Here is a 21,927-nt window from a genome sequence, read left to right on the forward strand (position 1 = left end):
CCAACAAAAAGATGGTGGTAATGGCAAAAAACTGATCTACAAGGAGTACAAATATCATACAGGATAGGATAGGATAGGATAGTACAGGACAGAATAGAATAGAATAGAATGGAATGGAATTCTTTATTGGCCAAGTATGATTGGCCACATAGGGAATTTGTCTTTCGTGCATACTTTCTTGGTATATATAAAAAGTAAAAAAATACATTAATCAAGAATCATAAGATAAAAACACTTTGTGATAGTCATAGATTTACAGAAGTCTGTGTAAATTGTGTCTATTGTTCTGCCTTGATCAAGTTGTGTAGTCTATATGTTTTTGCAGTGTAGGAGTTGCAGATTACAGGGGAAAAAATTCCTGGAACCAAATTGTTTGTTAGAGAGTAACAAAGGTTGTTTGTTTCTAAGTGAAGGGTAATAGATTGGTTTAGGATTGATTCCATAACTCTGCAGGTGATGCAAATGGCCACAGCAAGCTTTGGTTATGTATAGTGATGGGCGAACCCAATGGTGTTCGGGTTCGGCAAGTTAGGACGAACTTTACACAAAATTCGGCCGAACCCGAAGCAAACTCGAACCCGAACGTGGAATCCCTCCCACGAAGAGATTCCGGGAGCGGAGTTTTGACGTCACCGGCAGGTTGCTAAGGATGCCAAGGTGATCACTTCCTGGATTCCAAGGCTCCTTCAAAGGGAGGACTTCACGTAAAAATAAACATTGTTATTTTTACGAAAAAGGACACCGCAGCGGTGCTGCAAGCAAAGGGCGGTCCTTTCACGTAAAAATATACTGGATTCGGTCACCGGGCCTTGAGTTTGACACCCCTACTCTAGTACATGAACATAATCAAGCAGCATATGGAATTTCTTTGTATCTGCCTTCCAAAATGGCTGAAGGAAGAGCATTAAACTGAGTGAGTGTTAAAGTCCTTCTCAGCTTGGATGTGGTAATATTGCTTAAATATCTCACTAATTTAAATATGTAAGATTGGTTTGCTCAGGAAGTACAACCTTTTTGTCTTTTCATATAATTCAGATATATATATCCTGCTGTACTGAAATGTGTTCTATTCTATTTTTCTGTATCGGTTGGGTAAATCTGGATTGTTATCAATGAAGATTGATTAAGATGTTGCTGATACTTTATTACATAAAGCAAGGGTGCTATTGAATTTGGAATATCAACTATGTCCGTGTTTTTCTTTTCTTTTCTTTCAGGACCCCCTGTAAGTACCAAAGTTTTTGACTCTGCTCTGAAGAAGACATCTGCTGGTAAAGTCAATGGGCCCTGGGGCAAGGGACAGAACAGTTTTTAAATAAGGAAGCAAAAAAGCCTGGATTAATCATTCACTGCCATTTAGATTCACAAATGTGTATTTTATTTTTCAAGTGGATAGTATCATATTCCATTGATGAGATGTAAAGAAGCATTTGACTTCTCTGAGATCAACTAGGATTGATGGGTTATTTAAAAACATCATCGAGAATTCAGAGACAAACATTTTATTCGTTTATTTATTTATTTATTCATTCATTCATTCATTCATTCATACATTCATTCATTCATTCATACATTCATTCATTCATTCATACATTCATTCATTCATTCATTCATTCATTTATTTATTTATTTATTTATTTATTTGTTTGTTTGTTTATTTATTTATTGGATTTGTATGCTGCCCCTCTCCGCAGACTCGGGGCGGCTAACAACAGTAATAAAAACAGCATATAACAATCCAATATTAAAACAATTAATATTTTATACTTGTCTGGCCAAAAGGACAAACGTTTGAGAATCTGCTATATCAACTTCATTATTGCTTAAGTATTTTGTGCTTGAGTTTCTCTAGAGTTAGTGCTATAACACTAATATTGAGTGTTAGAGGACTGGGAGCCTACGGGAGTCTACAGAGAGAGGCGGCCTAGAAATCTAACAAATAATAATAATGAAGTATTCTGCTTGTTAAATTTGGTTACCTGTACAGTCATTTGTACAGCTCCTTAATTCATATGCCTGGCAGGAGACATTGTATCAAGCATAAAGGGAGTCTTTGACATAGCAATAGCACTTAGAATTATATACTGCTTCACAGTACTTTCCAGCTCCCTCTAAGCGGTTTATAGAGTCAACATATTTGCTCTCAACAATCTGGCTCTGCATTTTATCCACCTCGGAAGGGTGGAAGTCTGACTCAATCTTGAGCCTGGTGAGATTCGATCTGCTGAACTGCAGCTAGCAGTCAGCAGAAGTAGCCTGCAGTGCTGTACTCTAACCACTATGCCACCTTGGTTCTTAGTAAGTCCTACGTCTATTTGGTGAGAACTAGAATTCAGTGGAACTGCAAGAATTGATCCAGTAAATAGCACAGAAAGAGAGTTGATAGGCTGCCCCCTTTCACCAAGTATCCTTCCTTTAGAATGCCTGGCCTTGTATTTAATGTTGTTCTTGCTGAAGTCTGAATTGGGGGTGCTTTTCTCTTGGGTTTATTTATCATTTATTTTATTTATCAAATTTATTTTTTAAAAAAATTATTGAATTTTTCTTCAGACAAACAACACGAACAACATTCAACATTTAAAGGAGCTACATTTGCTCCGCTAGTCATAGAAGTCTAGCTAATTCAGAAAAAAAAATCTAATATAATCAAATCCATACAGAAAAATGATTGACAACATTCCACATCAAAATTCCATTTTGATATTACAGTTATAATCAATTAAAATATCAATAAAACATTCTAATTTTGTAATTTCATTTTGTTTAAAATCTACTTCATTGTGTCTAATTTAACCATATATTAAAATATTTAAGATCGATTACTTACTCTAATAAAAAAAAGAACCTTCTCATTAAATTTTTTAATATCAAACTATCCTTAAAACTTCAATATATCTTTTATTTAATTTAAACTCTACTTCATTATATATAAAAAAAATATTTATCAAATTTATAAGCTGCCCCTCTCCTAACGGATTCACGGTGGCGTACAGCAATAAAATAACTACAAAAATTAAAAATCTCCCCAAATGCACATTATAAAAGTGAATGCAGAATTTAAAACCCGATATGAAGGAACCATCCATCATTCATACTACTGGCTGGAGCAGTATACAATCGCTCAATGGCTCCAGGCTTGCCAGCATAGGTATGTTTTCAAAGCTTTCGGAAGGCTAGGGGGGTGGGCAGAACAAATCTCTGGAGGAGGGGAGTTGGTTCCAGAGGACCAGAGCCGCAACAGAGAAGGCTGGCATTGCTTCGCCAACAGGACTCAGAGAAGGGAAACTTTGTGTGATCTAATCAGTCGCTAGGACAGTGATGGCAAACCTATGGCACGGGTGCCACAGCTGGCATGTGGAGCCATATCTGCTGACATGTGAGCCATTGCCCTAGCTCAGCTCCAACGTGCATGTGTGTGTTGGCCAGCTGATTTTTGGCTTGCGCAGCGGCTCTGGCAGGGCATTATTGGCTTCCAGAGCACCTCCCGTGGGGTGGGGGCATTTTTACCCTCCCCTGGCTCCAGGGTAGCCTTTGGAGGCTTGGGAGGGCGAAACACGAGCCTACTGGGCCACCAGAAGTTGGGAAACAGGCTATTTCTGGCCTCCAGAAGGCCTCCTGGGGACGGGGGAAGCTGCTTTCACCCTCCCCAGTCATTGAATTATGGGTGTAGCACTCGCGCATGTGCGATAGCTTGCACGCACACTCTTTTGGCACCCAAGAGAAAACAGGTTTGCCATCACTGTGCTAGGACATGTGAGGCAGAAGACAGAAGACTAGTTGTGGTCCTATCTGGACCTGGAGTCACTGCTCACAGTCACTCACGCCCTCATCACCTTGAGATTCGACTATTGTAACGCTCTCTACATGGGGCTACCTTTGAAAAGTGTTCGGAAACTTCAGATCGTGCAGAATGCAGCTGCGAGAGCAATCATGGGCTTTCCTAAGTATGCCCATGTTACTCCAACACTCCGCAGTCTGCACTGGTTGCCGATCAGTTTCCGGTCACAATTCAAAGTGTTGGTTATGACCTATAAAGCCCTTCATGGCACCGGACCAGGATACCTGCGAGACCCCCTTCTGCTGCACGAATCCCAGCGGCTGGTTAGGTCCCACAGAGTTGGTCTTCTCCGGGTCCCGTCGACTAAACAATGTCGTCTGGCGGGACCCAGGGGAAGAGCCTTCTCTATGGCAGCTCCGACCCTCTGGAACCAACTCCCCCCAGAGATTAGGACTGCCCCCACCCTCCTTGCCTTTCGTAAACTCCTTAAAACCCACCTCTGTCGTCAGGCTTGGGGGAACTGAGACACCCCCCCCTTGCCTATGTAGTTTTGTGCATGATATGACTGTGTGTATGTATTTTATATATTGGGGTTTTTTTTCTTTTTAGACTTTTTAATGTTAAATTGTTATTTTAGATTTTAATTATTAGATTTGTTACCATGTATTGTTTTTATCACTGTTGTGAGCCACCCCAAGTCTGCGGAGAGGGGCGGCATACAAATCTAATAAATAATAATAATAATAATAATAATAATAATAATAATAATAATAATACGGTCCCATAAATAATCTGGTCACAAGCCATGTGGGGCTTTGTAGGTAATAACCAATGCCTTAAATTGCATTCAGACACCGATCAGAAGCCAGTGTAGCTCACGGAGTGCTGGACTAATATGGGAGTATCTAGGTACCCCCATAACAGCTCGTGTGGCTGCATGCTGAACTAATTGAAGTCTCTGAAAGTTCTTTAAGAGTAGCCCCAAGTAGAGCGCATTGCAGTAGTCAAGCTTAGAGGTGATGAGGGCATGAGTGACCACGAGAAGAGACTCCCTATCCAAATAGGGCCGCAACTGGAACACCAGGCAAATCTCTAGCCATAGCTTCCCTAGCCACAGCTGAGAGGGTTGCTAGGGTCTGGGGAATAATGAATGCAACTTTGAGTGCAGAATTATTATTTATTGTTATTTTTAGTAGGATTTTTCTATAGGTCTCCCGCCTTGAGCAAGGGGTTGGACTAAAAGACCTCCAAGGTCCCTTCCAGTTCTATGATTTTATCTTCTCACTACTGATCAGCTGCTATTCAAGCTGGGGAATCTGTTTGGGGACCCAGTTGCTGGAGGAACAACCTAGTTTAGATTACACATGGACCTCTGTAATTCACAGAATGTAAGAAACAAAAGGAGGTACAACACAATCAGACTCGCAAGAGTCAATTAAAATAGTTTTAGCCATCCAGTGGCATTGATTTCTTAGCGTGGTTCATCTAGTGTTGGCTGAAATTATATAGCAGAGAATGAACCTCTCAAAGCAAAAGTATGAGCGTAGAAGGAATTACAGCATAGCAGCATGGTGGATATCTAGGATGAATGGCATTTGGAGACCGACAGGCTATTAGTAGCAACCCTATCTGGGGTCACTCATGCCCTCATCACCTTGAGGCTCGACTACTGTAACGCTCTCTACATGGGGCTACCTTTGAAAAGTGTTCGGAAACTTCAGATCGTGCAGAATGCAGCTGTGAGAGCAATCATGGGCTTTCCCAAATATGCCCATGTTACACCAACACTCCGCAGTCTGCATTGGTTGCCGATCAGTTTCCGGTCACAATTCAAAGTGTTGGTTATGACCTATAAAGCCCTTCATGGCACCGGACCAGATTATCTCAGGGACTAACTTCTGCTGCACGAATCCCAGCGACCAGTTAGGTCCCACAGAGTGGGTCTCCTCCAGGTCCCGTCAACTAAACAATGCCGCTTGGCGGGACCCAGGGGAAGAGCCTTCTCTGTGGCGGCCCTGGCCCTCTGGAACCAACTCCCCCCAGAAATTAGAATTGCCCCCACCCTCCTTACCTTTTGTAAGCTACTTAAAACCCACCTCTGCCCCCAGGCATGGGGGAATTGAGATACTCTTTCCCCCTAGGCCTTTACAATTTTATGCATGGTATGTCTGTATGTATGTTTGGTTTTTATATTAATGGGTTTTTAATCATTTTTAGTATTGGATTATTATTGTACACTGTCTTGTTACTGCTGTTAGCTGCCCCGAGTCTGCGGAGAGGGGCGGCATACAAATCCAATAAATAAATAAATAAATAAATTAGACTAAGAAAAAATTACAGCAGTGAGATACAGATGGAAAAGGAAGGGAGGAAATATTGATGTATCTGTTGAAGAGAGACTTAGTGAAAGCTAGGATGTTGGACTATATATCAGATGACTTCTTGGTCAATAAACCCATTCACAAGTTTTAAATCATGGATTTGTCTAGTCCAGCTGGATTCTAGGAGTAACATATTTCCTCTAACTTTTTGCCTTTGTATTACACATAGCTTTCAAATAAATAAAAGAAAGACTTCTATTGTCCTCTATAATTTAGTAGATGGTAGCTGCAGGTTGTCTGGGGAAATATTAAATGAAGTGTAGTATTTCCTAAATATTACAATGATTTGATGCAAGTGTGAATTACTCTCAGGATAAAAAGTGAATTATAGCATACTGGTTTGTTGGAAGGGAGACTATTAGAAGTCTGGATATTTTATTTTTGCAGGCTATTTCATGTTACGGGCTTTTGGCCATAGCAAAATATTTGTTCCACCACTTCTCCTCCCTAAACCCTAGTATGAACACTAGGATAGATCAAGCTGTCATTATAGAATTAGATTAGCCATCAAATAGCCAAGCATTTTCTACTGTAACCGGGAGTAGCTTGGCTAAGCCAACCTGACAACTTTGCTTTCTATAAATGGTCAACTAGAAATGCCAATGGACACATACAAAATGCAGACTTCTTGTGGAGTTCTAGAAGTCCAAAATCAAACTCAGTAATTGATTCACTGTTCAGATCCATCATCTCTTCTGTTTTGTGTTTGTTTGTTTTTTCAGGGTTCTACAGGAAGACCTGGCCTTCCGGTAAATTTCGCCTCTTCTTTTTGTATTTTTTTTTCCTTCCTTCCTTCCTTTATTTATCTTATTCATTTATCTTACTCTATTTATAGCCCTTCTTCTTCTTGTGGACTCAGGGCGGCTCACAGTAAATAATAATACAGTTTAAAACATTCAAATATATCAAACCCTCTGTTAAAACAGTCATATCTCTTCCATGCAAATGGTCGGAGCAAAGCTCACGGTCTCTAGGCCTGCCGGCATAGATGTGTTTTGAACGCCTTTTGAAAGGCAAAGAGGGTGGGAGCAATGCAGATCTCCGGGGGGAGTTGGTTCCAGAGGTCAGGGCCAAAACAGAGAAGGCTCTCCCTTGTTGACCCGCGACCCGGCATTGTTTGGCTGACAGCGCCTGGAGGAGGCCGAATTTGCAACCTAACCGGTCGCTGGGATGTATGAGGCAGAAAATGGTCCCGTAGATCAGTGTTTCCCAACCTTGGCAACTTGAAAATATCTGGACTTCAACTCCCAGAATTCCCCAGAATCCCCAAAATTCTGGGAGTTGAAGTCTAAATATCTTCAAGTTGCCAAGGTTGGGAAACATTGCCGTAGATCAGGGGTCCCCAAACTTGGAAAATTTAAGACTTTGGGACTTCAAGTCCCAGAATTCTCCAGCCAGCTGTGCTATGCTGGAGAGTTCTGGGTGTTGAAGTCCACAAGTCTTCAAGTGGCCAAGTTTGAAGACCTCTGCGGTAGATAATCTGATCCAATGCCATGTAGGGCACCTGCAGTCTATACTACAGACTTACAGTTCATGTTATAAATAGAGAGCAAGGTTTAGGATGAGGGTTTTAAAACTGAGTTGTAAAGAGGGCTATGTTTTAGAAATCGGGCTTGCTATCCGACAATGATTTCCAGAATATAAGGTTCTGCTATTGCATTAGCTTCCTTCTTTCAAAGAAATGATTTTGCTAAGAACTTATATTGCTCTAGGTATTTCCTGCCCTGTCTCTTCTCCAATCTAGCCCCAAAACAGAAAGGACACATTCATGAAAAGAATATACATCTGAGAATATTGCAAGTCAGTCAAGAGTTAGCCAAAGAATTTTAGATTTTCAGCATTTCCAGATTTAGCTCATGAATTATTGCAAGCCTGGTCAAATATTATTTCGGATATGGAAATGATTTGCAAATTCTTTGGAACAAATCATGTCATGGGGGAATATAAACTTCATGATACCAGAATATAAATAAATCTAAGTGAACTAGGATGCTCCATATGGAGAATAAATAAGTGATCTAGCAGTATTTTAATTAGGACTAACCGAATATATACAGATTTGGGGGCAACCTTGTGTAGTAGTTGCATTCAATCATGCCTCCCCTGCCTATTCAAAAAGAGATAAAGGGAGAAATTGTGGCTTGAAATCTAAAGAGAAATATATAGAGACAAAATGTCCAAATACCAAAGAAGGAGAGACAAGGACTGAAATGGGTTACACTGTACTAGACAGCAAACAGATTAAATCTGTTTTGTCTAAGTGGTAAGGAGATGCCTGTTAATTAAATATTAAGTGGTCTGAGTTATTTTTTTCTTCAGTTCCTTAGGTCACAAAATTCCATGAACAAAAATCATCAGATGTTCAGATGGGGTTAGTCCAAAACCAAACCACAGGATAATTGCTACGAGGCAAGGGGCCAGCCTCCTAACCACCTATCCATCAAACTTATGGGGGGTGTTAACAATTAAAGAAACTGCCCTGGATCTATCATTCTTTGATTTATATCTGAGCCTCTTGCCCAGCGATGATGAACCTCCCCCCCTCTCAAATGCTGAAAGTGCGCGCCCGCGTGCTATCGCACCAGTGATGGGCTACCAAAATTATTACTACCACACTGTAGGCATGGCTTATGCATTTTCTTTCAACAGCTTTCAGTGCAAATTGGGAGCTCTGGGGTGGAGCTTCATTTTTGCTACCCCACTGCGCTCCTCCCCATCCAGGCAGTAGCCCACCCCTATATTGTAGGCACACCCATGATTCAATGACCCCTCTCCCTACTCCCCATGCATGCTTACGCGGCCATCCAACACTGTACAAGATGCCCCCTGCTTCCCTGTTTCTTGACTTCCAGTGGACTTGGTAGGCCTGTTTTTCATCCTCCCCAGGTGCCAGAGGCTTTCTTGGAGCCTGGGGATGACAAAAATGCCCTCCTCTGCTCCCTCCCAGAGCCTCAACACAAGCAAAAAATCAGCTGGAGCTGAACTAAGGCAACGGCTCGTGTGCCAGCAGATATGGCTCCCGGTGCCACCTGTGGCACGCATGCCATAAGTTCATCATCATGGCTCTAACCTATCAGATATACAGTATTTTATTACAGCTGATCTTATCACTGATCCCTGATCACAATAGATGAGATTGATGGGAATTAGAATCTAACAATATCTGGAGGTTCACGTAGCCCCCATTTTTGAATTTTGCAGACATGGGAACATGTGGAGTGAAAATCCAAATTTAGCATCTTAGAGGAGTTTCTCTGTTCTGCACCTAAGTGTGCTTCCTTGTGTGAAGTACCGGGTGTTTGTGCTTTTTTGTTCAATTTCTACCTGTGGCAGAAAGGCAATATTGATTCTTCAGAATGCAGCAGCACAAACACCAGATACATAAAAATTAGAGAACTTGTACAGACTGATTTTTTTTCTCTTTCTCTGCTTTCACGCTCTGCTTGCTTTCCATAGAGGAACAAAGGACCTATGTTTTGTTTCAGCATAGGCAATTTCCACTCCTTTCTTTTCATGTGGAACTGAAGCATCTAAATATCCTACATCAGGGGTGTCAAACTCAATTTCATTGAAGGCTGCATCAGGGTTGTGTTTGACTTCAGGGATGAGGGGCGGAGTGGGCGTGGACAGCTCAATCTCACTCATGTTGGGGGTGCTCAAACGCTCTCCCAGAGAAAATGGGCTCCCAGGCTGCGACAGCCTCCTACAACCCTCTGCCAGTGGAAATGTAGCTCGGGAGAGCTGCCCGCAGCCCTCATGAGCTCCATTTTCAGCTGTGGCGGCCCCCTGCAGCCCTCTGCCAGCAAAAACAGAGCTCAGGAGGGCTCACAAGGGTTTTTTTCCAGCAGTGAAATCCAAATTTTCTTACTACCGGTTCTGTGTGTGCGGCTTGGTGGGCATGGCAGAGGAAGGATATTGCAAAATCTCCATTTCCACCCCACTCTGGGGTGAGCCAGATGTGGTATTTGAACTACTCAAAATTGCCACCACCAGTTTGCCAGAACCTGTTAGAAGCTGTTGATTTTCACCCCTGCTTTTTTCGCTGGCAGAAGCACCACAAAACAGTCTTTCGCTGTTTCCACGGTGGCCCCGTGGCCCAGATCTATGGACCGTGTTGGCAGGAAATGGCCCCTGGGTCTTGAGTTTGACATCCCTGTCCTACATAGTAAGAAGAAAATGAAACCACACATATATAATACATTTTTAGTTTTTTATTAAAATGGATGTGATTACAAATAGGTTTGAACACTCTTGTCCTTAATTCTAATCTAGCACCTCTGCCTCATGTAAATATAACAATTTGATGTATTGTTTATTTCCTAATGCTTGTTTATATTATCTCCTGTACTTTAGACTCTGTCTTCTCTAAGAGTCGATAAATACAAGACAGTTCTTTTTCCAGGCAGTAGAAACCCTCAACATTAAGCTCTTAGGAGGTTATGAATTTAGTGGCCATAACAAATTTTATTATTGCCATGAATCAAAAGTATCTTCAGCTTTGCAAAGTAACTGTTCAGCTTAAAAAGATAAGGATAGTTTGATTCATATCTTTAGATAAAATATATTATTTCTGAAGGCTAACCAGAAAGTAAACAACAGATCCAAAGTATATTCCCTAAAAACCTTAAGGTTGGAAACCAAATTATAGACCTTTTTATTTTGTATACTATTTGGCTACTCCGGTGATAAACATTATATAAACATGATACGATAGCTCACCAGACAGGCAATGCTGAATTGTTATTCTAGGAAATATGGAGCACTTTACTGTAGGATCATACATCTTACTCATAAATGAATGTATTTCTTGTTATCATGTTTATAATCACCCTATTCTCATAAGAATGTATTGCTTATTCTTAATGCTCTAAGTAAGGATGCAGGTACTGTGCAATTCCATTTGAGTCCAGCATGTATATGAGATGTAGAAATCCAATTGTCTCTAATAACATCTCCTTCCTTCCTTCCTTCCTTCCTTCCTTTCTTCCTTCCTTCCTTCCTTCCTCCTCCCTCCTCCTTCCTCCCAGTATGCTTGTAAGTCTTATGGTTACAAAAGTTTGCATGATTGAATGTTGGCAGAGTTTCCTGAACAAACCCCATGTGGTTTCTTATATAAATATCTGATCCACATAACAATATTCCAGTCCAATCTCTAAATATTTAGATTTACTAGAAAGACTAAGAACAAGTCTGTAACCCTCTGACTTACGAATATATGCAGACAATGTGGGACAGGATTTTATCCAGATGTTTGGTGAATAAGCATCTTCCAGCATTGCAGCCTGTGAATGCAATAATATGAGATTATTAAAAACATATTGGATACTATTATTGGATATTGTTGTTGTTGTTAATATCATTCTAATGTATTCAATAATGGTCCAAATTATTACAGGAAAATTAAAATAAATAATAAATAAATTAGAATAAAAAGAGAAAAACTGAAAAAATACAGATCTCTGAAGCAAAAACTTGCATTGTTATACATATGGCTTTTCAGTTATACAAATGGCTTTACTGTTTTGAGCCACAGCAGTTCAGTGGCCTCCCAAACACATACTCCTATGGATAAAATCCCAAGTAATCATTGCAATTGTCTAACTGTTCATAGTTGAATGAATTTGTGCCATTTTTTAATTTTTACATGTGGTCAGTTGCCAATTATCCTCTGATTTTGTGTTAATTGTTAGGGAGACAAAGGCGCCATGGGAATCCGTGGACATCCGGTAAGTCTTAAGTCACTTAAATTTAACTGTCATCATTGCTTCCAAATCTGTTGCTACTAAACTGATCTATTTACATGTGACAGAGAAAATTGCAGTTACCAGTTCTATGTCTACTAAGAAATAATCCCTAGTTAGTTCAATAAGTTTTCTCCAAGACTTCAAATATGCCGACAATGGTGGCCTAATTTGATTTCATTTTTATTTCACCTTAATGACAAATATATGTACTGTTGATTCCTAGATACAGTGGTACCTCGAGATACGAGTTTAATTCGTTCCGGACCTGGGCTCTTAAGTCGAGCAGCTCTTATCTCGAACGACTTTTCCCCATAGGAATTAATGTAAATAATTTTAATTGGTTCCAGCCCTCAAAAAACTCACAAAGTTAGTCTAAATTATGCAGAAAGACATGTTTTTAATGAAGAAATGTACATGTACATATAAATGAATAATGAAGTTTCTTTCACTTAACTTGTAAACTTTCTTAAACTTTTAAATTTACATATGTTCAACTTCTCTGCCACCCAATCCTGTAGGACAGAGGTCCCCAACCCTTTTTGCACCAGGGACCGGCTTTAAGCGATCAAGAGAGGAATGGGTGAATGAATGGACGGAGGGTGGGAAGGAAGGAAGGAAAGAGGGAAGGGACAGGAACAGAGGAAGGAAGCAAGGAAACTTATGAAAGGGGAGAGTAAGAGAGGAATGAGTGAAGGGAGGGAGGGAGGGAAGAAGGTGGGAAGGAGAAAGAAAAGAAGAAATAGAGGAAGGGAAGGTAAAAGAGAGAAAGAAAAAGAGCAAGAAAGAAAGCTGCAAGCACCCCCCCGAGCCCCCCAGGCCGGCTGCAACCTTTTAAAACACGCACGCCGCTTCGCAGCTGTCCCCTGAAGCCGAACGCGGAAGTTAGCGTTTGGCTTCAGGAGACAGCTCCTTGGCGCTTGTATCTCGAATTTGGGCTTGTAAGTAGAACAAAAATATCTCTCCCTTCCCAGCTCTTATCTCGAGTTGCTCTTAAGTAGAGCAGCTCTTATGTCGGGGTTCCACTGTATATAGAAACAAGTACTAGTCTGAAATACTGGAGGTATTTAAGAGATTGGACAACCATGTCTGAAATGATATAAGGTTTCCTGCTTGAGCAAGGGGTTGGACTAGAAGACCTCCAAGTTCCCTCCCATCTCTCTTATTCTGTTAAATGCATAACATGGACATTGAATCAGCATAGGTCTTTCCAATGCTATTATTTCTTTGGAAGTCTTATTTTGGTAGTAGATTTGGAACAGGAATGAAGGCCTTTAGACAAAACTTTATGTCTTCTTCTTTTGTTTCAAGAATTGAGAAAAAAGTGCCTTCAAATGCATAAGTTCAGTAATCTCTTTAGGCATGATTTTTGCTTAAGAAAACACCTTGTTAGAATGGAACAAAACACCATTAGGAACGTTGTATTGCTAAACATTTTAACAAAAAATTAACATCTGTTTCATCTCTACATCACCTCCAAAAGAAGCTTTGACAACTTGTTCTCTAGCTGTTTCTTCTTCTTCTTCTTCTTCTTCTTCTTCTTCTTCTTCTTCTTCTTCTTCTTCTTCTTCTTCTTCTTCTTCTTCTTCTTCTTCTTCTTCTTCTTCTTCTTCTTCTTCTGCTCTGAAAATCCAAAATTAAGGATAGCCCCCAGGGTTAACACCAGAGTTTCTCAACCACAACCACTTTAAGACTGGTGGACTTCAACTCCCAGAATTCTCCAGCTGCCTAGGGAACTCTAGGACTTGAAGTCCGTCTGTCTTAAAGTGGCAGAGGTTGGGAAACAGTCTTCTATGCTTTTAGCATGCTTTCTTTGATGAACTTTACTGTCAGCCATCTTCCTAATTCTAATGTGTACCAAAGATGGGAGAATAAAACTTTCATACTTTTTGTAACCAAAAAATGATTACAACAGTGAACCTCTATTTTAATACACGATGCAGTGAACTCAAATTTTATGAAGGTTATTAATTCACCATGCATGTACCTGCCTGCACTGTGAAATAAGAAAGTGGATATTTTCCATCTATCTATTTTCATCCTACAATTTCTAACTTTTAGGGCAGTAAGCAATGCACCTTATTATTGTAGGCCTGAATCTTTTCTCCAATTTCCTGAAGACCACACACATGTGTATAGAAGCTAAAGAGAGAGGGGAAGAGAAGAGAAACACACACACACAAATCCCATTTATTGAGGCAATTAAAGATTCTGTTTCATATAAAGCTGGCTACTACCTACTGAGTGGGAGCGGTGTCTACTCAGAATAGTGGGGGGGGGGAGGTTTTGAGATATGTAGGATAATAAAATACCCCATACAACCACTTCAGATAACATGAGAAGTTGTTCCCAATGGGAAATTTCCCAAAAAGTTATTCTAAACCTTCTAATAACATTAAAATATGACAGATGTAAGAGGGGAGGCAATTTCTAAACGGACTTTGGTCTAAGATTATACAGCAATATGTACAGGAATCTTTTGGTAGTTCTCTGCTTGAGAAATTCAATTCCAAACTAATTTGGACATCTTGACTTTTTCATGACTTTTGCTTAAGCAGGAACTTTCCTTGTTCACCATCAATTTACTTTGAGCCTACTATGGATACATGAATGCCTAACAGAAATGGCTGGTATTCCGCTAATACCAGTAGTGGGTGCTAAGTCACCATTTTCCTTGGGAATTCTACAGTATAATTATAATGCTTTTATCCAGTGTTGTCCTGTGGGACTCTAAAATGCCCAATCTTAAGTGTGAATTTAATAGTGGTGTTATTTTTCATTCCTCAAAAGAATGTGTCGGCCAACAAGAATTGGAAACATCCTAATTAAGCAACACCATCTTCAAAATAGCAACTTGTTCTTGAGAATAGTATAGTGATAGTTGTTAGATTTCTACAGTTTCTGCATTAGTGGTTTATAAATTAAGATTTAGACAAATCTAGCTAACTCTCTAAATCTTTCATTAACATCGCCATATGTTTTGCCATCCTAACAGTTGTATTACTGTATATCCTTTCATCTTCATAATATTATGTGGACACATAGCATACCATGATACAAAAGAGTCACTTTAATCTACAGGCCAATGATTATGTGTACAAATGATCTCTTAGAAGCATTCCTAAGCATGAAACATGCTTTCCTTCCACAATTTTTCTTTTGTTGTAAAATCACATGCAATTTCAGTTTTTTCAACAGAATAATTTTGATAACATTTCTATGCCAACTGCAAAAGGCCACATTGCTTAGATCTGCACAATATGCTGATATACCATGTTTTCCCCAAAATAAGACATCTCCTGATAATAAGCCCAATTGGGCTTTTGAGCACATCCTCCCAAAATACAGCCCCTCGAAAATAAGCCGCCACCCAAAATATTTAAACACATGGGCAGCCAGTTCCTGCCATTTCCCCTGGTTAGGGTTAGGAGAAGGAAATGAGCCCCGTCATGCTCTACACACCCCAAAATAATAAGACCTCCCTGAAAATAAGGCCAAATGCTTATTTTGGGGTTCCAAAAAATATAAGACAGGGTCTTATTTTGGGGAAAACACAATATCATGGCACGCTAGCTTCTTGTTCCTGGGAAGAACTTGAAGTGTATGAAGGCAATACCAACTAAAGAACTGCCAGCTGTGATTTCACACTGTTGTGAACAGAAAACATTATGATAACATTAAGAGCACAAATGCACACACATATAAATTCAATCATGTTATTTCTGACTTCTAATGTAAAAAGTACATTTCAGAAACTAGATTTCTTTTTCCCTTAATAAAAACTGTGAAAGTGAATGTTAAAAAATAAATCTTGAAGGTGATTGAAGTGCAAGAAAGTCAAAAGCAGGGTCACACTTCACCATGCTTGTATGTGAACATTAAACCATGCATGTTTCGGTGTTCGTCTTTTCTTTTTCATTTTTCTTTTTGGCATGAGTGTGTATTTGTGCTTAGTGTGCCTTAACACTGACTCCTATGTTTTGTGTCTCTCTTTCTCTCCCCCTTCACCCTGTTGCATGTGGCTGCGACTGATATAATGGTGGCCCAGGGAGTCAAGGGTCAACCTGGAGAGAAGGTGAGTCAGCTTTTTCCAGTTAACCACTTCAGACGGGGGTTTGTCAATGGCCGTGGACCATCCACACTAGACAGATTGTCATTATGAATTAAATGAGACATCTACCAGGAGCCAAAAGAGTATCGTCCTGGCCTTGGGCAACCAGAGATTTGGTTTCCGTCCTAATCTAGACCAAATACAGTAATACCTCATCTTACGAACCTAATTGGTTCCGGAAGCAGGTTCATAAGGCGAAACGTTTATAAGATAAAAGCGATTAATCCGTGCAAAAAAAAAAATCCCAAAATGGCGCTCCGCTGGCTGCCGCCGCCCATCTGTCACCTTTTAAAACAGCCGGGGGGGCTTCTCGGCATTCTCCTGATCCCGAACCCGAACCCGAACTTTTCGGGTTTGAGTTCGGGAGGCCGCCGAGAAGCGCCGCCACCCGGCTGTCACCTTCTGAAACAGCTGGGGGGCTGTTCGGGTTCGGGTTCAGGTTCCGGAGGCTGCCGAGAAGCGCCCGGCTGTTTCAGAAGGTTATAGCCAGGCGCCGCCACTCGGCAGAGCGCCGTTTTTGCAATTGGCTGTGGCATTTTTGGCCGATCTGGAGGCTAGAAAGGAGGTGGGGAATCCCAATAGGGAATTCCATAGGCGGAGCCGCCCGGCTGTCACCTTCTGAAACAGCGGGGGGCTTCTCGGCGGCCTCCGGAACCCGAACCCAAACCCGAACATCCGGGTTCGGCGTTCGGGAGAACGCCGAGAAGCCCCCCGGCTGTTTCAGAAGGTGACAGCTGGGCGGCGGCGCTTCTCGGCGGCCTCCCGAACCCAAAATGTTTGGGAGAACGCCGAGAAGCCCCCCGGCTGTTTAAAAAGGTTCGTAAGCCGAAAAAAGTTCGTAAGAAGAGGCAAAAATTTTCCGAACCCCGGGTTCGTATCACGAGGAGTTCGTATCACGAGGAGTTCGTATCACGAGGGGTTCGTATCATGAGGTACCACTATACAGTAAACAAGCAAGCAAGGAAGAAATTATTATTCAGTCAGGGCCAAAACAAAGGAAAGCAGTTGTCTGTCACTGATCCTGACAAGCTAAGCATGATCAGACCAGTTTAATACAATGAATGGGAGACCATCAGTTAAAAAAAATGGTTGGGCTTCAATCACACCTTCATGGTCATGCTTTTTAAAAAAATATTATACCTTGTACATTTCCTTGGGCTGTAGCCTAGTTAGAAAGGCAATCCAAGCAATCCCACAACCTAATCAAATTCAGGCTTGAAAATGAAGTTGCAATGTCCATATTGCAATGTAAACAATATGGACTTGCTCCCCCCAAAAAAATTCCCTTTTATCAAAGGCCATTATTAAACACAAAGGCCAAATTATTTTACCCAAATTAATACATGCAAATAAAAACAGACAGTTTTGACAAGTTTTTTTAAAAATATATATATTGTGTTGGAAAAGCCCAGAGATGATCTAAAGCTTCAGAAATTTTGATTTGTTTACTATAATTTATACTAACATTGCCAAATCTTCTTTGCACTGGTGGTCAGGTAAACCCACTGTTTGCAGCTGGTCTTATTGATGCTTTCTGGAACTGTTTTCAGTTTCATGGCTAACAGCTGTGCTTGGAGAGTCCAGGAAAATGACACATGGAGATGGATTTAAGTCTACCAGCTGCATCCTAGACCAGGCTGGTTGAGGAATTCTGGGAGTTGAAGTCCGCAAGTCTTAAAGTTGCCAAGATTGGAGACCCTTGTCCTAGACCAGTGTTTCCCAACCTTGGCCACTTGAAGATATCTGGACTTCAACTCCCAGAATTCCCCAGCCAGCAAATGCTGGCTGGGGAATTCTGGGAGTTGAAGTCCAAATATCTTCAAGTGGCCAAGGTTGGGAAACACTGTCCTGGACAATTGCTTGAACAAGATTCACAGAATCTTAGATGCAAACTTTATATTTTGTCTGTGAGGAAAGCCTCATCAACTAATGTGGCCCTTTGATTCTGTGTTAAAAGTTTTCAAGTAAGCCCTTGTCACCAGAAGGGTGAGGAATCCTAGGTAGACATTACATAGAAGAGCAGATGTAAAGATAATGATCAATATACCTTAATCTAAAATAAATTTAGAATGCTTGTGGGAGGCCTGCAGCACCAGAAGCAAACACTGTACTAGAAGCGAACTTTAAAAATACTATGGGCATTTTGATTCTTCCCCTAGAGATACAATCTATCAAAGAGGTGAGATTACTTTTCACTCCTGAGGAATTCAGAGTAGCGTTTTGATCCAATTTCAGGGTAAATCCAAAATGGCTCCCTGTCTTGACTAGAGAAGGCCCAGGGACCTGTAGTTAAAACCTGCTTTTAATCACAATGAAGAATATGTGTGTGTATTGTTCTTTTTAATCCCCCTTTATATAAATGTTTCATTTCCTCTTATTATTTCTTTGGCCACAAGTTTCTTTCAGCCCTCTCCTCTTGTTCCTTTGAATTTTTCACTCTAAATACTCACCTTGGCGTTATTGCTTACCTCATCATTGTCTCCTTGTTTTTTTCTGCCTCTTTTTAAATATTAATCTCTAACCTATTTTTTTCTTTTTTTAAAAAAAATGGTTTTGGTCTTCTTTTCTACATATACATTCCGTTTCTTTATCCCTGCAGGGAGCTCCAGGAGAGGCTGGCATGTCCATCATTGGCCCCCGTGGACCTCCAGTAAGTTTCTATGCCTTTTGATTATTACCTCTTAATGTTTAAAGCAGCGGTCCCCAAACTACGGCCCGCGGGCCGCATGCGGCCTGCTGAGGCCATCTATCCGGCCCGCGGGTGAGTGACAGGAGCACATCTAATTTTCCATGAATAAAATGCAGTATTTTGTTAGTAACTAATATCAATCATCAAAAAAGTTGCAAAAGTTTTTTTTTCTAATTTTGTCCTCCAGTTACATTCATTTTCTTTTAATTAAATTCCCTCCTCAAAAAAATACAATTATATTTCTAACTTATTAATCATTATGACAAAGTGCTTCCTTCTTTCTTTATACATTTTTCTATAAGCCAAGAAAACCTTGTATAGCCAATCAGATGTTAACAAAAGAAAATTAAAAACAAAACATAAACATATATGAATTTCAGACTTCTCCACGCCCCCATCTAAATAGTACGTTTCCATTTTGTTTTTTACTTTAAAATAAGGTAAGTGCAGTGTGCATAGGGATTTGTTCATAGGGTTTTTTTATAGTCCGGCCCTCCAACAGTCTGAGGGACAGTGAACTGGCCCCCTGTGTAAAATGTTTGGGGACCCCTGGTTTAAAGCAATGTTTTTTAACCTTGGCAACTTTAAGATGTGTGGACTTCAGTTTCCAGTGTTCCCCAGCCAGCCAATACTGGAAGTTGTAGTCCACACTTGTCAAGGTTGAAAAACACTGCTTTACAGGGTGTGGGATGAATGACACAAAAGGGCTAGGGAATCCTAAAATGCAACTGGCATCTATTCTCAGGCGGCTGTACGGTATTATGATGTGGTTTCTGCCAGTGGCTAAGTTTGTTTTTACGCTGAAATTGCAGAATATATTGGTTAGAAAGTGTGCTGCCTCAGCACAAACATCTCAAAGCAATTTTATCAGCATTTTTCTCCCCTGTGTTTACAAAGAAGGAAAATATTCCTAGATCTAAACAGAGAAACCGACTAACAGATTATACAATATCAGCAGTTCAGCAAACACATCAATATAAGGAAAACCAACCAATGGTTAATAGAGAACAGACTCATTACAGAAGAAAATTGCACATGCATGCATAAGACGCATTCATGTACACATTCAGAGGTACAGACAAAATCCATTTCACAGTAGGAGGTTTGGGACAAATAGAAAGGATGTGGGCTACATCTGCCAATATCCTTTCCACTTGTCCATTTAAGGTAGAAAAAAGTAGTTTTACACTCAACCGGGAAAAAAATACAGTGGAACCTCTATTTATGAACTTAATTCATTCCGTGACCAGGTTCTTAAATAGAAAAGTTTGTAAGAAGAAGCTATTTTTCCCCATAGGAATCATGTAAAAGCAAATAATGCGTGCAATTGGGGAAACCACAGGGAGGGTGGAGGCCCTGTTTCCTCCCAAGAGATTCCTAGAGAGGCCCCATGGAGGCTTCTCCCCACCTTTTCTGGCCCTATTTCCTCCCAGGAGATTCCTAGAGAGGCCTCATGGAGGCTTCTCCTCACCTTTTCCGGCCCTGTTTCCTCCCAAGAGATTCCTAGAGAGGCCCCATGGAGGCTTCTCCTCACCTTTTCCGTCCCTGTTTCCTCCCAGGAGATTCCTAGACAGGCCCTATGGAGGCTTCTCCCTATCTTTTCTGGTTACAGGTTCAGAGGCTTGGGTTTGTAAGTGGAAAATGATTCTTGAGAAGAGGCAAAAAAAATCTTGAACACTTGGTTCTTATCTAGAAAGGTTCGTAAGTAGAGGTGTTTGTAGGTAGAGGTACCACCGTATACCAGTAGAGATTAGGTGAAACTTGGTTTAATGGGAATAACTGTGAGAGGGATCTTGGACTCTTGGTGGACAGTCGCTTAAATATGAGCTAGCAATGTGCTGCAGCCACCAAAAAAACCCAATGTAATCCTAGCTGCACTAACAGAGGGATAGAAGGAAGATCACATGAAGGGTTATTAATGCTTTATAACGCTCTAGTCAGACCATACTTGGAATGCTACATCCTGTTTTGGCCACAACAATATAAATTGCAGAATTGCAGAGAAGAGCAACAACGATGATTAAGAGGCTGGAGGCTAAAACATACAAAGAACTCTTGCAGGATTTGGGTCTGGCTAGTTTTCTGAAAAGAAGGACCATGGGTGGTGTGATAGCAGAGTTCCAATATTTGAGGGGCTGCCACAAAGAAGAGGAGAGTGAACTTATGTTCCAAAGCACCAGAAAGCAAGCAAGAAACAATAGATGAAAACCAATCTAGGAGAGATCCAACCTAAAACTAAGGAGAAATTTCCTTAGTGAGAAAAAATCATTGGAACAGCTTGACTTCAGAAATTGTGGGTGATCCAATACTGGAGGCTTTTAAGAAGAAACTGGACAACCACTTGCCTGAAATGAGGATCTCCTGCTTCAGTAGAAGACCTCCAAGGTCCTGTCCAACTCATTTATTCTGTTATTCAGCCTTTATATTTTTCCCAACACTTACTTGAGCTGCAGTGATGCAGTGGTTACCGTGCATACTACTAGCTACTTCTGCTGACTGCCGACTGCCAGCAGTTTGGCAGTTCGAGGCTCAGTGGCTCATAGTTGACTCAGCCTTCCATCCTTTCAAGGTGGGTAAAATGAGGACCCAAATTGTTGGGGGCAATAGGCTGACTCTGTAAAATGCTTAGAGAGGGCTGTAAAGCAATTAAAGCAGTATATGCAGTAGGGAAAGCAAGTAAAATGCTTGGCTGCATAGCTAGAGGTATAAGAAGCAGGAAGAGGGAGATTGTAATCCCGCTGTATAGAGAGCTGGTGAGACCACATTTGGAATACTGTGTTCAGTTCTGGAGACCTCACCTACAAAAAGATATTGACAAAATTGAACGGGTCCAAAGACAGGCTACAAGAATGGTGGAAGGTCTTCAGCATAAAACTTATCAGGAAACACTTAATAAACTAATCTGGAGGACAGAAGGGAAAGCAGGGACAAGATCGAAACGTCTAAATATGTTAAAGGGTTAAATAAGGTTCAGGAGGGAAGTGTTTTTAATAGGAAAGTGAACACAAGAACTAGGGGGCACAATCTGAGGTTAGTTGGGGGAAAGATCAGAAGCAACGTGAGAAAATATTATTTTACTGAAAGAGTATTAGATGCTTGGAACAAACTTCCAGCAGACGTGATTGGTAAATCCACAATAACTGAATTTAAGCATGCCTGGGATAAACATAGATCCAATCTAAGATAAAATACAGGAAATAGTTTAAGGGCAGACTAGATGGACCATG

At 40.8% G+C, this 21,927-nt stretch overlaps 1 protein-coding gene across 1 annotated transcript in view; it reads left to right on the plus strand.

Moving 5' to 3' along the window:
* Nucleotides 1-1,221: 1,221 nt before the first annotated feature.
* COL13A1 (collagen type XIII alpha 1 chain) overlaps nt 1,222-21,927 on the plus strand; it is a 140,931-nt gene continuing 120,225 nt past the window's right edge. The window contains exons 1-5 of the mRNA XM_070753908.1: nt 1,222-1,225; nt 6,882-6,908; nt 11,850-11,885; nt 15,949-15,975; nt 18,611-18,661. Coding sequence (XP_070610009.1) covers nt 11,865-11,885; nt 15,949-15,975; nt 18,611-18,661 — 99 coding nt within the window. The 5' untranslated portion in view covers nt 1,222-1,225; nt 6,882-6,908; nt 11,850-11,864. The remainder of the gene's footprint in view (nt 1,226-6,881; nt 6,909-11,849; nt 11,886-15,948; nt 15,976-18,610; nt 18,662-21,927) is intronic.

Source organism: Erythrolamprus reginae, chromosome 5 (genome assembly GCF_031021105.1).
Source record: "Erythrolamprus reginae isolate rEryReg1 chromosome 5, rEryReg1.hap1, whole genome shotgun sequence".
NCBI classification, from domain to species: domain Eukaryota; kingdom Metazoa; phylum Chordata; class Lepidosauria; order Squamata; family Dipsadidae; genus Erythrolamprus; species Erythrolamprus reginae.